This window comes from Dermacentor variabilis, unplaced genomic scaffold (genome assembly GCF_050947875.1).
Source record: "Dermacentor variabilis isolate Ectoservices unplaced genomic scaffold, ASM5094787v1 scaffold_12, whole genome shotgun sequence".
NCBI classification, from domain to species: Eukaryota; Metazoa; Arthropoda; class Arachnida; order Ixodida; family Ixodidae; genus Dermacentor; species Dermacentor variabilis.
In genome coordinates, this window is record NW_027460280.1 from 283929 (window position 1) to 298248 (window position 14320).

At 42.5% G+C, this 14320-nt stretch overlaps 1 protein-coding gene and 1 long non-coding RNA gene across 2 annotated transcripts in view; one reads left to right on the forward strand and one right to left on the reverse strand.

Annotated features, from left to right (window-relative positions):
* Positions 1–1137: 1137 nt before the first annotated feature.
* On the reverse strand, positions 1138–3348 carry LOC142565887 (uncharacterized). Its single transcript, XR_012824901.1, has 2 exons — positions 3244–3348; positions 1138–1304 (listed from the first exon to the last, which is right to left on the reverse strand). It is a non-coding gene; the product is annotated as an uncharacterized LOC142565887 (long non-coding RNA).
* A 1823-nt stretch (positions 3349–5171) lies between these two features.
* Positions 5172–14320, forward strand: part of LOC142566014 (mitogen-activated protein kinase kinase kinase 13-like) — a 673242-nt gene continuing 664093 nt past the window's right edge. The window contains exon 1 of the mRNA XM_075676704.1: positions 5172–5283. Coding sequence (XP_075532819.1) covers positions 5273–5283 — 11 coding nt within the window. The 5' untranslated portion in view covers positions 5172–5272. The remainder of the gene's footprint in view (positions 5284–14320) is intronic.

Consider the following 14320-nt stretch of genomic DNA (forward strand, 5'->3'; position numbering starts at 1 on the left):
TCCTTATTAAAGCCAGCATCTCTCTTGTGACCACATTTAAAGAGCTTGTGGTAATGTATGCCTAACAAGAAAGATGGGCACTTTGTAGTGCTAGTATGCTCTAAGTAAATTGTTTTATGCAAGAATTGCTGACATAATTGTCTGACAAATACTGCATCATGTTTGCTATTTTGCCTTCTGTTTCAATTTCACTGCATCTATACATTTTACCAGTGCACGAGTAGGGTTCAAGGCTGTTCTCTAAAATGCTCATGAGCACTTATCATGATCAGTTCCCCATATAAGTGGTTTTGCTGACGAGAATACAGGAATACAAGCAAAATTGACATGGAACCAACATATATATAATGTCTGCATGACTGCCTATCAAAAGTTATATTTTCTGAGAAAATAAACTGGAACATGCATCGTGTAATGTAAAACTTATTGCATACACCGCCTTCATTAAGATACTAGAATATTCAGCCGTTGTTTGGAGTCCCCATCAAGTGACGCTCAAGAGGAAGTTAGAAAGGATACAGAGTCTGGCGGCACGTTTTATTTGTTCGACATACCGAAGGAAGGAATCGGTCACGCTTATGTTACAGCGCTGCAACTTCTATCTTCTTGAGGTACGTAGGAAAAAATATAGGCTGAAGGTGCTTTATCAAATAATGCAGGATCAACTTTAGATTGATAAGCTCAAATATCTACATGCTCCAGGCAAAAGATACCCGCGAACTAACCACGACTACGTCATAAAGCCGGACTGTACCAACAGTGATACATATCGATACTCATTTTTCCTGGATGCGATAGAAATGTGGAACCAATTGCCAAACGCTATTGTTAGCCTAAAAGATGTCACCGACTTTGAAGATGCTGCTGAAGCATATTTATGGGAGTTTTCGAATTAGTTTTGAAGTGCCAAGTGATATGTGCGACTTGATATTCATTGTACGTATTTTGACAAATGTCAGAATTGTGCTGAACAGCATTCAAGTGAACATCTTATTCAGTGTGAATTGACAAGTGTTAAGTAACTTTACGTACATTGACATTGTCCATATTTGATTTATGTAATTGTATTGTCCTCTCTGTTCTGACCCTCTATGAGGGTTGACAGTATGAATAAATAAATAAATAGACAACGAGGAATGTGGGTAAGAACACTTTATTTTCAGCACACATGTTTTTTTAATGAACGGCTGTTATACTGCTAAAATCTGCACATTTAATAAAAGTACACTGCTCTGCTTCATCACTCCATGCTAAGTGCAAGTATCCTGTACCAGGAAGTCAAACCAAGACGTGGGATGTTCAGTCTGTGAAAATAAAAACGAGTTTGAAACATTAACGTGCAAAAACTAAAGCACACTCAAGAAAATAAACACAGCACAGGAACATATCCAATGAATCAGAATTACCTTTGAGAGCAAACATATAGTTTCTATGCTACAGTGAAAAAACCTTATTCCTCCGGCTTTTTTTGTGCGTGAGAAAATATGAAAGTGCATTCGTTCTCCCCATATTGTGTATCTGTCACCTTTTCACACACAACAAAGATGTTGTCTCAATGTGCCCAACTGTCTTTGCATATCCATTTCTCTGCTCTCATACCATGATACCTACAGTTAAAGGCTGTAGCAATGCTTAGCTTGAATGAACCAACACAAGCTACATGCACTGTGCTGTTGAACATGGCATTGTAAGTTAAGATTCATGCACAGCACATTCATGTGCTATAAACATTTGATTGTTATTGTAGGCGAGATAAATAAAAAGAAGGTATGTAAATAAGAATGTTCCCTAATAAGCTGTGCAGAAGTGCTCTCCCGTTTGGACAGACGCCAAGCACAGCTGCAGTGAACAAGAAGCCAACTTATACAGCATTTAAAATCTAGGTTCTAAATGTGCTGCACATTTTTCTGAATTCATGGTCGAAAATCTAGGTGTTAAAGGTGACAAACATTTAAACAGGTCTCTATTTGGACTGGTAATGCTATGTGTCACCTAGTTTGATAAAATATGCCATATCACTGGTCTCTCAAGCTAAGGCTGCTGTCCAGTTGAAAGTGCAAATTACTCAATTATGTCTAGGGCACGTTTGAGCAAAAGGCAGCCAAGATTACTGTGCCATTGAGGTCTATTTCCTGAAATCTGATTTCTTCTCAGAAAGCTACCTCTCTAAAAAAAAAACCTTCCCAACAACATAACCCAAACCTTTCTTGAGAAAAGCCATCACACTGGTCCTTGAACAGTAATTACACAGTGGCTCCTTGTGATGTAATGTTATGTACGTCAGCACCTTACAAAGTACAGGAAAATTTAATAATGGCAGCGTGACAGGTATACAAAAAAGTAAAGGGATAAAACATCACACAGGCTGCCATCAGTGTTCATATCTCTACTTTAATGTGGATGTTTTTAGCAGTGAATACATGTTCTCATTAAACTGAGTCATAATATTACAAAAGCGAAGGGCAAGGGTCTTTACATTCTAAACTGACAAATGTGCTTTATTACGATCCACCGCAATACAGGAGGTGTTTTGCAGTGAACGGTCACGTAAGGTTTTGGCTAACTACGGCGGGCGTGTCCTGCAGCGAGGCCTCTTGTGTATTGCGGTAAAGCGTATTATTGTGGCAAGAGCTAACCTGGCATGTATGGCTTTAGCCAACAAAAGTTCTCATGACATCATGCATCCTGCTGCGAAAATCTGCTTTGTTGAGAGTAGAACATTAGGTTCGTCGCTGACAGAAACCATACATTCGAGATTCACGTAAATCTTTCCCAATATCGGCATGCTTCACCGCAACACACAAATATGTTGCGGTGATAACGGTGGTCGAACAGGCTGGTGCAAATGTTTCGACAGGGGAGCGTGCCTTCATCAGGGCAACTGCTTTCCTTGGCAGTTTTCATATACGTGAGATGGTCTTAGAAAAAAAGCGCGATGTAACGCGATCTGACGGAACAGCTCGTCATGCCAGTGTTTTCTTACGTCCTCGTTCTTACGCGCACCCTCCCCTGAATCAGACTACTGAATGGTTCTGTGCACGAACTGACGATCCTGACGGAGGCAATACCACTCACATGAGCAGTTCCATATAACATGCCACGGCCCATTCCACATGCCGGCTGCAATTTGACGCGGCCACGAGGCAAAATATGCGCACAAGGTACCCAATGGTAACGCATCAAACAGCTCACAGCCCCAATCCTTTATTACACGCATATAGCGTGGAAAGATGAATTACTCACGCTCTAAGTGGGCACGGAATACGAACCGCTTCGCAGCGCAGCCGGCTCCGTAAGACAGACGCCATGGAAATGAGCGGATGTGACATCATGGGTTATAGCGGACGTGACGTCATAGGTGAACGTAGACATTTCGGGCACCTTTCGTCTGCTGTGCCCCGGGCACAGCAGACACGGCCTAGAGTTTCTCATATATATGTTATAGTGAGAAACTCTATGACCCTAGCCATGCGATACCGACGAACCGAATACGCGTCGACCGAGTTGCCATGATATTTTGACGTAAAATCGCCGGCACAACTCGTTGTTCTTTTTTTTTTTTTCATTTGTTATTACTTTTTTTCTCACTCGCTTCATCTACTCTCTCGAACGTAAATCGCCTCTCGCAGAGTGCAGTAGGGGGCAGCCATGCGCAGCCCCCTCTAACGGAAAAAACCCTGCCGTCAAGTTCGTGGCGGACGCTGCTTGAGGTAAGCTTCTGTTTACAATGGTGCCGTGTTCGCTTCCTTTCAATCGGCTCGGAAAGGTGGCTAGTACCCAGCGGTCTGATGAGTGTCAAGGGGTGGCGTTCGCTTTGACCTCCGATCGACGGTTACCTAGCTGGCCTTAAAGATGCTGATTCGTTCTAACCTGAGGAACCATCCGACTCTATATATCGACCGCTGCCTGTCGTTTCAGCATTGGCGATTTCGCTTGGCAGAGCACACACTCGTGTTTCTTAAGTAAATCTGCTGTCGGCAGTTTAATAACATACTTTGAACGTTTTGTAGCATCGGTCGATCACCTCGGTTATTATTGGTTTCCATGTGGATCTCACCCTGCTTGTCTCGTATGCATGTAAAAGCATTTGTGGCTGGCATGAGTCGTGTTCTTTTTTCCGTGCATTGTCAAAGTGCCAAAAACGCAAACGGGTCAGGTTCACCGCGAATGGAACGAATGATGCGACATTGAGTTGGCAGAAGTTAATATGTGCTCTAAGACCGCTGAGCGCAAGTTGCATTAGCCTCACTTTCAAGTATTCATTTTGTAAGCGTTGTGTTGAAAAAAAAAAAGAAAAAAAACCAAACAAACCTGATGTTTGCAAATGACACCAAGACAGCAGTTTGCTTTAGCGCAGCTGATGCACTTACTGTGCAATGCGCTTGAAAGACCATTGCGGCATGAAAAAAAAAAAAAAGAAGAAACAAATGTAGTTTTTGAGATATAGAATCGCAGCGTTGTTCACAAAATCAGCTTACCTTTTTATGAGCCCCATAGTGTTATTTTCCATGAAATTAACTTTGGCACTCTAGCCCTCATGTCTTGAATGAACTCTCTCTCGTCTGCTGCAGTCTAAATCCAAAGCGTAAATGTTTATCTGCCAGGCGGGGTGATTGTGAGTAATCATTCAAAGCTTCAATAATGGTTAATGTTTCAAATCATGTATTTGTCTGCTTGTAATCTTGCTGAAGCATCCCAACCTCAATGACAGCAGAATATCGAATACAATTGTTTTTCTGTTGTATATCTTGGTGAACTTAATAAACCAGCAAGTCTTGAGTGTCAGCAACAAAATACAAATAGAATGCGCTTTTGTTAATGCCACCTTCTCAGTGTCTGTAGTAGAGAACAACTAATGCAAAATGAATATCCTTTTTTGCGAATGTGAAGAAGCACATCTAGTCAATTGATTAGTGTATTATGGCTTGTAGACAAACAGAAAAAAAACTTTAGCATGTTTAGCTGCCTGGCACCCAGTGCTACTCAAAAGGCTGCTCACGGTAATTATTCTCGTTGTCGAGTGGACTGGTCATGTTGACATTTCAGAGAAGGTAACTTGTATATAACAGTATAGAAGCTGCTGTCATGAATGCACACAGGCTGCTGCTTCTGCTCTGTGAAAAAAAAACAACAAATTAATAGTGGTTTTTCTTGATAATTTTAGGAGGAAGCTGCATGTTATGGTATGGGCACTGTAGCCTCACTCCGGCTGCACTGTGTTGGTGTTGAATCAACATTTTCTGCACTGATTGCAGTGTCATGGCTGTAATTGATGAAGTGCAAGTGAGTATGACAAATGCTGCAGGGAAGATTTGACTACATTATGTTCAGTACTGGCTCCCACTGGACTGTGCTCAGCACCATGAGTGATGTTTAAAAACTAGTTCTACTCATTGGGCCAGCCACCCTGATACTGTACGCAGCTCAGTGTTTACAATGTGTGCCTTCAGCACATGCATGCATGCAAGAAATGTGTTGCCAAAGTCTACACTGGTTCTGTGGGGTTACAAGCCCATGAGGGGAATTAGCAGGAAGGGTTTCACATACAGGGTCCAGCATATTTTGCTGTCCCTGTTCAAAAAAAGAAAGATTTTGCACTCACTGCTGCGCTGTTCTTGCTTAAATTTCTGCTGAAAGCTCGAATTTTGGAGTTTACATTGTTTACTGGCACACACCACAGTTAATTGCCTGGTTTTTAAAAAAAAGTTTGAATTTGCCTTCAATTATGGGGATGCGAGCTGCTGGAGCGGTAGTGCTAGCATAAACTTGTGTTGCTGCCTGCCGGCAGCTGCAGGAAGCAGCCGGTCAGGAGTGGGCAGCACGTGGCAAATCCAGCAGGCAGTGACACAAGTTTATGCTAGTGCTGTTGCTCCAGCAGCTCGCATCCCCATAAGTGAAGGCAAATTTGAACTTTTTTTCTTAAAAATCAGGCATTTAACTGTGGTAAGTGTTATACTAAATGACATAGACTACAAAATGCAAACTTCCAGCAAAATTTGAGCAAGAACAGGGCCGCGGTGAGTGCAAAACCTTTTTTCAAACAGGTACATCGAAATATGCAGGATCTTGTATATCTTGCCATGCATGCGCACAGAAAGTATAATGCAGGATTGCGCATGTGACGAGAATTCATATTCTGAGGTGCAATGGACAGCTCCCTTGATAAAACATGCTTTCAGTTCAAGTTTTCAAGAGTTGTGGCTATAAATAGTTATCCTCGAGCCTCACAACCACATGCCCTCTTTATTGCATACCGTATAAACTCCTACAAGGGCCCGTGTAAGGGCTGCGCCCCCAACTTGGCTGCATAAACTTTGGGAAAAAAAATTCAATGGAGGAGCATTCGTGTTCGGTACCCTGATGCCACGTGTCCGCATCGGCAAATTTTCACTCGTGGACTTTTGCATGCCTCTACTAGATGGCGAGAGCTGCGTGTTGACCTCTGATGCTATGGTACATCTGGGGTGTGCACAAGTTAAGGCTCGGTTCTATATAAAGCTGCAGCTCACCAAAGTTGTAAAAAAAAAAAAAAAAATGCGGCCCTTACCAGCTTGGAGAGCACGGTGCGTTGCATAATGCCAGTTCCCGAAAGTCAGCTTTGCCTCTGTAGAGAAATGTTATTTGGTGAAGCATGCGCAAAAGTATTACAGTGAAGCATAATCAGCGTGGGAAGCGGTTAATGTCACGGGACGCAGTATGTATTTCTTAATTATACACGCGTGCACACGGTATTTCCTGTCGCAGTACAAGCACCAATATGTCTAATACGTGTACTGACAGGCGTTCAGAGCGTTTGCGAATGTGCCTGTGTCTGTTTGAGCCCCTAAGGGCTGCAAATGACGTGCATTTTTTTCTAACTGGCCGATTTTTCGGACGTTTTCGTGGCCCCTAGTGGGGTTAGAAAAATTGGACGTGGACTTTGCGACTGACCAAGAAGATGCTTCAAATGGTCCGTGGCGCGAACGAGTGGCGGACGGAAGTCAAGAACAGAAAGGACCTACACACTGAGGAAACAACGGGAAAGGAAATGTGCTGCCGCGGTTTTGAAGGAGCTTGAGTTTAAAAAATAGTGTCGGCTGATGCCAAGATGCAGGTGTGCCTCATCCAAACCAAAATCAACTCTTTAAAGCATTGAAACACAACACTGAGGCGGCGTGCGCGGGCTGAGAGTATGTCAGGACAGTTGAGGTTGACTTACGAGCTGTTCAGAGAGAATCTCAATTGTGACAAATTTCGGGCCTCATACCACTGAGCTATCAGTTGATAGAAATAGTTCATATTCGAAAATATTTGCTTCTACGTGCATTTCCTTTTTATTCGTATTTGAGAATGTCTGACAACATTTGCAATTTTTTTCGAAGAAATTTTATTTGCTCTGCATTTTACTAACCCCTCCCTTCTACTCTCTTTTTTGCATAACACAAACACTACTCCTTAGTATTCAAATCTGAATAAGTTGTTTTTCTTTGATTTTTTTTCACAAGCTTACTAGAGTTCAAGGATTCCAAGAGAACAGAAGCGTAGCAGGGGGGGCAGAAAGTTAGGTGGGCGGATCAGATTAAGAAGTTTGCAGGGACAACATGGCCACAGTTAGTACATGACCGCGGTAGTTGGAGAAGTATGGGAGAGGCCTTTGCCCTGCAGTGGGCGTAGCCAGGCTGATGATGATGATGATGAATAGAGAGTGACAGCATCGGGCGATGTGATTTCAGCCTGTCTTGACAAAAAACATAATTCTACATCACTCAGGGAATTTTGCAAAGGCACTGAAGGAAAACCTGGAAAACTCAGGTAATTTGGAAATGCCAACTTGGTAGACACCCTATCACGTGAACGTCTGGCGTAGCTCTCCAACTGCGCAGGCTCCATAGGCAATTGTCGGCACCGTGAAACGATGTGTCAAACCCGACAACTTGATGCGCAGTCGTAGTGGCATTAGGTAGATTGTCGGTGTTCAGTTCCTCGGCCGGTACAGGTGAAGAAGTGAAAAGGACGGCCTGCACAATAAACAAGAAGGGATTCGTGAGACGCATCGTCTCGGTGCTTATGCCGTGCCCACTGGTCGTGATTCGTGCAGTGCAGTCCCTTAAGTACACACATGTTGGAGACGTAGATGACATTGGTATCACGTGAACGTCTGGCGTAGCTCTCCAACCGCGCAGACTCCATAGACAATCGTCGGCACCGTGTAACGATGTGTCAAACCTGGCAACTTGATGCGCAGTCGTAGTACCATTAGGTAGATTGTCGGTGTTCAGTTCCTCGGCCGGTACAGGTGAAGAAGTGAAAAGGACGGCCTGCACAATAAACAAGGGATTCGCGAGACGCATCGTCTCTGTGCTTCTGCTGTGCCCACTCTGAAATCTGAAAAAATAAAACGCACCGCGCGGTTCTGCAGGGCTTCGATGTTTTTAATAATGTAGTCTTGATCGGGATCCGAAATGGCTGAGGCATATCCTATTTTAGGATGGATTGAAGTGATATAAGCCAGTTTACGTAAGTGCGATGGGGTGTGTTTCAAGTTATGTTTAAGAAACCCAAGTGAGTGGTTTGCTGAAGCAAGGGTGACGTTAATATGGTAATGCCAGGACAGGTCAGACTGAAAGGTAACTTCAAGATATTTGTACGTGGTCGTAAGTTTCACTGAAGTATTATTTAGCAAGTAAGATGTTTGAATGCGAGAAGCTTTTTTAGTGAAAGGCATCAACTTAGTTTTTGAAGGATTTAGTGTCAGCCACGTTGTGCACCACGAAGTCAAGGAGTCAAGGTCAGATTGCAGAGATTGGCGGTCAGGTTCAGAAGAGATGTTGCGGTAAATAACACAATCATCACCAAATAGCCTGACTCTAGATTTGATGGAGGAGGGAAAGTCGTTTATATAAATTAGGAAAAGCAATGGACCGAGCACACTTTCTTGAGGAACACCAGATGAGACTGGGACGAAAGGAGAGTCAAAGTTATTGACTGACGTGGACTGTTGTCTACTAGAGAGGAAGGCTTGCACCCACACCAGAACAAGTGCGTGAATATTAAGTTGTCTAAGTTTTAGTAAGAGCCGGTGGTGAGGAACTCGATCGAATGCTTTTGAGAAGTCAAGGAATATAGCGTCAATTTGGACGCCGGCGTCCAATGATGAGTGTAAATCCTGAGTAAATCCTGCAAGTTGTGTTTTGCATGCAAAGCCCTTGCGAAACCGTGCTGGTATTTGAAGATGATATTGTGTTCCTCTAAATATGTAATTACTTGGTGAGTGTAGAATGTGTTCCAAGAGTTTACAGATGGTACTAGTTAAAGATATAGGTCTTGTAGTTAAGTGGGCACGAGCGATTCCCTGATTTAAGTATGGGCACTACTTTTGCTATTAGCCAGCCCTGAGAAATGGTGCCTGACGATAATGACAGAGAAAAGATGGCTGCCAAGCAACGATAAATACCAGAAGAAACATGTTTAAGTACTTTGTTGTTGATGCCATTATGATCAGATGCAGATGAAGTTTTTAATTTTCCATGTAGAGATAAAATACCAGCTTCTTCAATTATTATTTCAGTCATATTAATACCGGAAACAAGATCAATGTTAGGGCATGTAGTAATATCCTCAAGAGTAAAAACTGTTGAGAATGAATCATTTAATAACTTAGCACATTCGGATTCAGTAACAGGAGAACCATTGGTATTAGCAAGAGTTACATTGGGGTGGGTGCTGGGATTTATTGTGCGCCAAAAGCGCCGAGGGTTATTTATTAGCAAAGATGACAAATCACGACTGAAAAAGCGACGCAAGTAGTTTTTAAAAGCTGTTGATATTCGTTGTCACACTTTTTATAACGACACCACGAAGCCGATAATCTGTTTTTGTCTGCCATTCTGAAAAGTTGTTTCTTTTTATTATTAAGTCGACGTGATTGCTGATTGAACCATGGAGAAATGTTGCTTGTTTTGATGGTCATAACTGGAATGTATTTGTCAATTAAGTTTGAAAGAGTATTTTTAAAAAGGTTCCAGTTATCTTCTATGGAACGTGACAAGTGGGCATCTAAAAAATGTTCCGTGAAATGGGATAATTCAATACATATTGCATCAAAATTGGCTTGCTTATAACACCTTATACACTTTCCTGCAACTCTCGTTTTTTTAAGTGAACAAGTTAAGCTTCCAGTAATTATGTCATGATCAGAAAGACCATCGAGATGGGCTACGTCAGTAAGCAGGTCAGGACGAGAAGTTAAAATTAGGTCAAGAATGTTTGCGCATGTGCTCGAGCAACATGTAGGTTTTTCGATAAGCTGGCACAACGAAAAATCAAGGCAAGAATAAAGAAATTTCTATGCCTGAGTACCGTTGGCTGAAACAGACTGTGTAGACCATTGAATATTGGGATAGTTGAAGTCTCCGAAGATAAGAACCGCATTTGGAAACCGCCCGCATATTTCAACAACAACTCGATGAAATTCACTTTCGAAGGTCGCATTCATGTCCAGGGGGCGATAAAAAATGCCAACAATGAGATCAGTGGAACCAAGCCTCAGGGACACAAATACGCTTTCAAGAAATGAGTTAACAAGGATAGGTATAGCAATGAAATCTTTACAAATTCCAATAAGCACACCACTGCCTCTTCGATCCTTTCTATCGCAGCAAAAAAAGTTAAAATCTACTTGACTGACAAGAATATTACTATCGGAAACAGTATCGTTCAGCCACGTTTCTGTTAGTGCGATGATGGAATCCGAACTTGAGTCGATAATTGAAGATAGTTCAACACTTTTAGAAAGAACACTTCTGATATTCTGTGATATTCTGATATTCTTCTGAGCGTAGAAGAAAGAGGCCTTTCCGTCTGAACGAGATGGGGTGGTTACATGTGCTTGACGCTTAGAAGGGGCACGTCACATGGGTGGGGCGATTGCCGAGCGTGCGTCGGTGCGTAGTACACACACCGCGCAATTAGAACTTTTGTCCCAAATGTAAGTGTTGTTAGTTAGGCATAGCTTGTCAAAAATAAGACACGCACGATCACTTTCCTTCCTTAGTGTTTTTGAAAACTGCAATTACTTTCTGCATTTGTCCCGCACAGCCTCAGAATAGTCCCGTGCGACACTGAAGGGCGTATTTTTCAGTTTGAAGCCTTTGCTCAGAATGGTTTCGACTTCTTTGTCACTAAATAGTTTAGCGAGGATGGGGCGCCTTTTATCTGAGGTGAAGCGATTTATGCGATGAGCCCTGGCTAGTGATGAGATCGAAAAGTCAAGTCGGTTCATGCAGAAGTCACGTACAAGGCGTTCAGATGATTTCCATGTTTCAAATTGTTCTCCGTCGTCCATTCCATAGAATATTACGTTTGACCTTCGGGAACGATTTTCCAAGTCGTCAATTTTGGCTTGAAGGTCTGAGAGGCCGTTTACTTGCGGGGGCTCCCGTTGACGCAACCGACTGGACTTTACATTCAAGCTCATGTACTCTTTTCGTCAATGAATCTAGCTAATTTTTTAGAGCTAGGTGGATATGCAAGATTTTATTCATTGATTCAAGCATGTTAGCATTATTGGCTTCAAGCCGTGAAACGGCGCCATAAACCAACTCCAACTTTTCTTCCTGTGCCTTAGTCATAGGGCCGGGATTTGGTTTAATATCGCCACTACACATGAGAAGACACCAAAGGTACAAGGCAGTCAAATGTACACGCTTAAAGAAATCGGGTGGCCACGGCACTGCTAAGAAGAAAACATCATTGTCACGGTAGCAACGAGTTTCATAGTAACTAACCTGAGCAAACATGGTCAATAAGCCCCCAATTACGACCCTTGTTAATATAGATCACCCATATTATGGACGATTTTTTCAGGCACCCAAATTTTCCTCTTCATTTCCGCCATATGGACGCTGTGTCTGGACTGGAAACACAAAAAACCTGTAGATGTTAATATGGTCTGGTATGCTGTGAGTGGAAAAACTGCCCGAGCACTAATGTGTTTTTGGAAGCGTAAATGCTCTCTCACCTTTTATATCTTGTGTGCACAAGTTGTGAAACTTTTTGCAACTTTTTTACCTCCTTGTTCAGTAAGCTGCAGATGTCAGTCCCACACTCCTCTTCTTTCTTGAGGGAAAGCTCTCTTGTTGGGAATGACATCGATGTAAAGCCTGCTGTCATGGCTCTCATAGATCTTTTGCATTATGCCAGCAGCCTGATGCACACATTGGGTTCCCGCTACCATAGTGAAGGATAGGAATTCCAGCACACAACATGCACAGAAAGCTTGAGCGCAGCGTGCACTGTGCTACAGGTCCCGTTTGCTGTTGTGTTCTGAAATATACATAGCTTGTTTGCCATACAACATGGCCTTGCAAATGCGTGCTTCGTTCCCCGCAATGAGATAGGTGGAATATTTTGGCATGCTTTGCGCTTGCACCACAAAAGCATCATTGACTACTGCAAAAAGGCCCTGAGTGCAGGAGCTACTACTTTTGTCAAGACACAGGTCATTCTGTATTCTACCAAATTAAACTACACGAAAACGAGGGGAGAAAACCAACAAGTGCTGCATGCTGCACAATCTTGTGTCTGCATGGTCATTTAGCATGGATGGCTCCCATGCTACTGTGCCACCCAATGGGGTTGCTTGTTGCACCCACCTTGGCGTGGTGTGTGATCCTCTTGGCACAAGAAATGAGACTGCTGTTGCCTACACAGCTTGTGGCCAGACACAGTGCTCATGGATGTGAAAAATGGATAAGTGCGCTCTGCTCATTCCTTTAAGTATACTTTGTGGCTGATAAAGCTGCTGCACCTAACTGTTACAATTAGTGTGCAATATGGACAAATGGTTGGCACGGCCATGAAGCAATCGAAAGTGAAGACAGCACTTTATTGAATTTTTGCACACTTACTGGTACCTTTTGGCCAGAACTGTACACATAGACAATGCTTGCTTAGTGGCATGCAGCTCTAGGCCAACATGTCAAATTTCACTCTAGAGTCAGTGGAGAAACAGCACATAACTGGCTGCTAGAGCCTTCCTTTGTTCTGTAAATATGGCCACTTTACCGGTGTCTATCCCTTACAACTGAAGCGTATGGTTTTATGCAAGTCTGATTTGATGGTCGTGTGTGGTTTTATGCATGACTGTATTTTGATGCACAAATTGCTCACATCTTTATCATTTATGATGCAATGTGCAGAAACAAATATTAACTTTTTCAATCCTCTGTGTTTTCTATCAAGATTATGGATCACCTAAAGGGGACAGGAACCAATATGTCCATATTAATGAGGCACACCTGTATTAGATACCTCAATGTCGACATCACTCAGGACCTTAATAAACATTCAATCAAATTATGGGACTGAATTTTAAAGAATTGTCAACTCAAAACACAGGATTTTACTAAAAATTCGTTTTCCAGAAAATAACAAATAGAGTAGCAAAATCCAACATTGAAAATAATCATGAAGACACTTACGCAAAAATAAGCTCAAAATTTTATATTTCAGATTAAATGTTTTCTTATACCTTTTCAGGACTCTCATGTAACTTTAACATCCATTTGTTAAATTTTGTTAGAAAACAAAACACACTTCCAAGCAACCTGAACATTCATCTGTTGCTGCTTACAAGTCTGTACTACCATTTGGGCCAAATGGGGCGTAACTGACGTCATTGCAAAATGGCATGAAATTGTTGCAAATGGCGTGACAAGTGGACGTCTTGACAGTCAAAAATCACAAGGATTGTGAATGAACTCATCCAATTTGAACAGCTTGTGCTCTCGACACTTCATATTCCATGACGGAATTGTAGTCTTCTGCTCGTCCTTCATGAAGATTTCCAGCTTGATGTTTAGCGCAGATAATTTCGTTTTCACTGCCTGTAATCGGCTATCGGGGACATGAAGTGTTGAGATCGCAGACTTCAGATTGGATGAATTCGTTCACCTCATTCACAATCCTTGTGATTTGGAATCGCTGAGACGTCCGCTTGTTCTTGACACACTCCATGACAGTCTGGGTGAAGAAAGATGCCCCAAATCAGAAGCAACAGCTCGTGGGTATGAAGGCTGGCTTCCTGGGTTTTGGCGCCAAAATACGACGTGGGAAAATTCCTTCTCCATCCTTTATTGGCACTTAGCGTGGTACCGTCCAAACATGGCGTACATAAAATCAGTCCTCCTTAACAGGCCACACCCTACTATCCAGTTCTCCCTCTTCTTCGCTCTGCATGCGATTTTAAACATGGCGATTTGGAGCGTGAATACATTTTATGTTCAACACCCACGCTTTAATATTCATTACATTCTTCACACAAGCTGCAGGCCACTTAAAG